This window comes from Raphanus sativus, chromosome 6 (genome assembly GCF_000801105.2).
Source record: "Raphanus sativus cultivar WK10039 chromosome 6, ASM80110v3, whole genome shotgun sequence".
Taxonomy (NCBI): Eukaryota; Viridiplantae; Streptophyta; class Magnoliopsida; order Brassicales; family Brassicaceae; genus Raphanus; species Raphanus sativus.
In genome coordinates, this window is record NC_079516.1 from 14,690,367 (window position 1) to 14,693,599 (window position 3,233).

Sequence of the window (3,233 nt, forward strand, 5' to 3'; positions counted from 1 at the left end):
GCAATGTACCATGAAAAAGATGGTGTACTGAATGCAACACTTAGAAAAAGGTCCATGCAACACTCGGAAAAAGGTTATATAGAAATATTGTTTAAATTTGTAGGTTAACCCTTACTAACCTCATAAGTCAACTCAACATGTAATAGAGGACTATTAACTCAAATTTATTATTATGTTTCATCCACTCATTTTGAACTCTTTTGAATGACAAAATTATTGTGTTTCATCCCCACATCTTGAATGGCCCCATCTTCCCTCTGCTCTTTCATTCATGTCACTAATAAAAACAAAAGGGTGTGAAAGCAACTCGTCATTGTAACAGTTTTTTTGGTTATATATGATTTGTCTCATCAGCATTCTGCATGTGAAAATAATGCATCAAATTTCTAACAATCTTAACAAATTCCAAATAATACAATGACGAGTTGCTTTGAGACGATAAAATACTATTGGTTCTGAAAATGGTATGCCCGCCATTAACCATAGTATGGTTCATAGTGAACTGTTCACACCTCATCAACATCTGATCTAAATTGAAGTCGGTCTAACTCAGTCGGGCCAAACACAAAAATCGGCTTGGCGAACGAAGGCCTAAACGCCAAAAAGAGAAGTTCAACTCGCAAGTTCGACGTCTTGTCACCGACCTGCTCCCTGACATAACAGGAGGCATGTCTACCTATGCTAGGACAAACCGAAATAATCACCTATCCACCTACTTGTTGAACCATCAACTAGTTTGGAAGTGGTAGTAGGCAGAATGCATGATTGCCTATCCCTGAACATAAGTAAAAATACCTACTCTCGAATTTCGACCAAAGATCGCTTGCTATAAATACCGAAGACATTCGATGAAGAAAAATACACAAAATATCGGGGAAAGAACTGCTAATCTTGAAATGTAGTGAGACAGAGTCTTAACTTGAATTTAATAGTTAAACTGACCTCGCCACTGATTGTTAGAATCTATACCACCGAGGTAGGGAAGGATCTCTACACTACTCTGCACACGAACCTTGCAGCAAATGCTCCCACCACCCTGGATGCCAAACTCAAGGGAATCTTACATGTCTGTGCTCACTCAGGTGAACCTAATAGGCTCACCAAAATGCATCTCACTTCGTGACACTCAGTTCACAGCATCTTGCTAAACGATCGCCGGATGGAACCATACACCAACTTCAGCCCAACATGCGCCGCAAAACGCCTTCTTGTTAGGCCGCTGCCCAAGGCCCACCTAAGTACGACAATCAGAACCTCCCACGCCCAAGGAAACCAAGTCCGCATAGATCCAAGCCCATCCGCGTATAGCTGGCAAGCATCCACAACCTATAAACGATATAATAATTAATGTAATTATTTATTTGAGGCGTTAGGTTATTGCGACACATCAGTTTTTCACTTTTCTATAATGATTTGTGAAGATGAATATTTAAAAAAGAAAACAACAACAACTTTATTTCACGAATAGGGGATAGAGGTACATCAACCAATCTTTTCGGATGGTTATACAAAATAAAATAAAAAGTACAATGGGCTATAAACCCAAATTATTGAAAACCAAAGATTAAAACATATAACGTAGCGTGGGTGTCTTGATTCTTGAACAATAAACATCAATAAAGCATATTGATAGTTTACCACTAATCTTGGATCTTTTCCATAACCTTAATTCTCGACTCAACGACCAATTTGCTAAGCTTAGCCACAGTTTCGTCAACCTCGTTGATTGAGTCAGTAAAACCTCCCAATTTCTTCTTGATTAGTTTCAGTTCATTTTTCGTGTCTCTCTCGCTAGCCTCGTCAGGAGTATCCGCGATCTCCAACATCGACTCTATCTTATTTAAAAGGGTCTCGACTAAGCTCATTATGGTCGCCATCGCATCTTTGTTGACTTCCAAACCTTTCCCAACCTGTTCTGCTATATCTTTCTGTTTCTTCACAGTGTCCTCCAGTTTCTGCATTGCAATCTTGGTCCCTGCCCATCCCACGGCAACGACTGGTAACGCAAAACCCGCAGCTATTGCACCTTCCACCAGAAATTCGCCCCCGAATGCAAATGTAGCCACCCCTATGAGAGCAACAACACCAAACAACGTGCCGAAAATTATATTCGTAAGTTTGCTATGTGCTTGTGCCGCCTCATATGCCTCATCAATCTTCTTTTTCAGATCACTCACTTGCTCCAGAAGGTTTTCCTGCTCCTTTTTGACCAAGTCGAACTGAGCTATTAACTTGTCGCCATCAAAATCGTGTTTCATGTTTTCAAACTTCTTCAGGTCCTCCAATGCTTTCTCATACTTGTTCATAGTATTCCCACCATTTTCCGCCGACTCTTTGTCAAAGAGATCCACCGCGCGTTGAAGGTAAAGGTCGCCAATTGATGCTTTGTCGGCCAGTTTATCAACACTGTTGAAAAACTGTAAAGTCTTGATGGTATCCTCAAAATAGGCCTCCACTATCTTTTTTAGATCTTCGTTGTCCCACACGTCGCCTTCGATAGAAGTAATGAACTTTGCCACAGCTTGGCATGCATCAAGCAGATACTTGTAGAGCTCCGCGTATGATGTGTGTACGGAATAAGAATCAGTCTCGGCTTGAGCGTTGACCGAGTTCAACACTTTGTTGGCCCCCTCTTGAAGCGAAGCATCAAAGGATTTGAGCTCTGGGTGTTGTTCACAAGCAGCTTTGTAGGAACTAATATTTGCTGAGTGAACTTCGTGTAGCGCCATTGATATTACTGAAAGAGAAAGAAATCATGAATAGGCAGAGATCTTAGAGCAGGTCCATTGGTAATGGTTAAAAAAAATACAAATACCTATGTACATTTTATAGGTATCTATATGGATCCAAAACTTTCCTACCTAAAAACCCAAAACTCGAAAGAATCTGACCCAAACCCGATCCGAATATCCAAATGTCCAAGCCTACGACAGAGTTGTTCATACAAACCGAGCTTCCCAAATTAGAGAAGTTAACATCTACTCCCTAAAAACATCTCTAAATTAGAGAATTTGAAGAAAAACAAAAAGAATTACCATAATATACGAACTTCATAAAAGATAATAATGAAAAATATTCATATTCCTTTCATGTATAAAAAAAATTGACTTTGTTATCAGAAATATGAAACTAGAAAAAGAAAAAAATATATGAGCAAAATCTATGTGTATGTAAAGAAAATGAGAAAATTACCTGAACTTGGACCGGAATTTTGCTCAAGACTGGAGGAGGAA

The 3,233-nt window shown here is 39.5% G+C and overlaps 1 protein-coding gene across 1 annotated transcript; it reads right to left on the minus strand.

Moving 5' to 3' along the window:
- Positions 1 to 1,435: 1,435 nt before the first annotated feature.
- LOC108813699 (UPF0496 protein At3g28270) lies at positions 1,436 to 3,233 on the minus strand. Its single transcript, XM_018586330.2, has 3 exons — positions 3,193 to 3,233; positions 2,862 to 2,924; positions 1,436 to 2,737 (listed from the first exon to the last, which is right to left on the minus strand). Exon 3 carries the CDS (start codon positions 2,727 to 2,729, stop codon positions 1,641 to 1,643), a length of 1,089 nt encoding a protein of 362 aa, XP_018441832.1. The 5' UTR covers positions 2,730 to 2,737; positions 2,862 to 2,924; positions 3,193 to 3,233; the 3' UTR covers positions 1,436 to 1,640.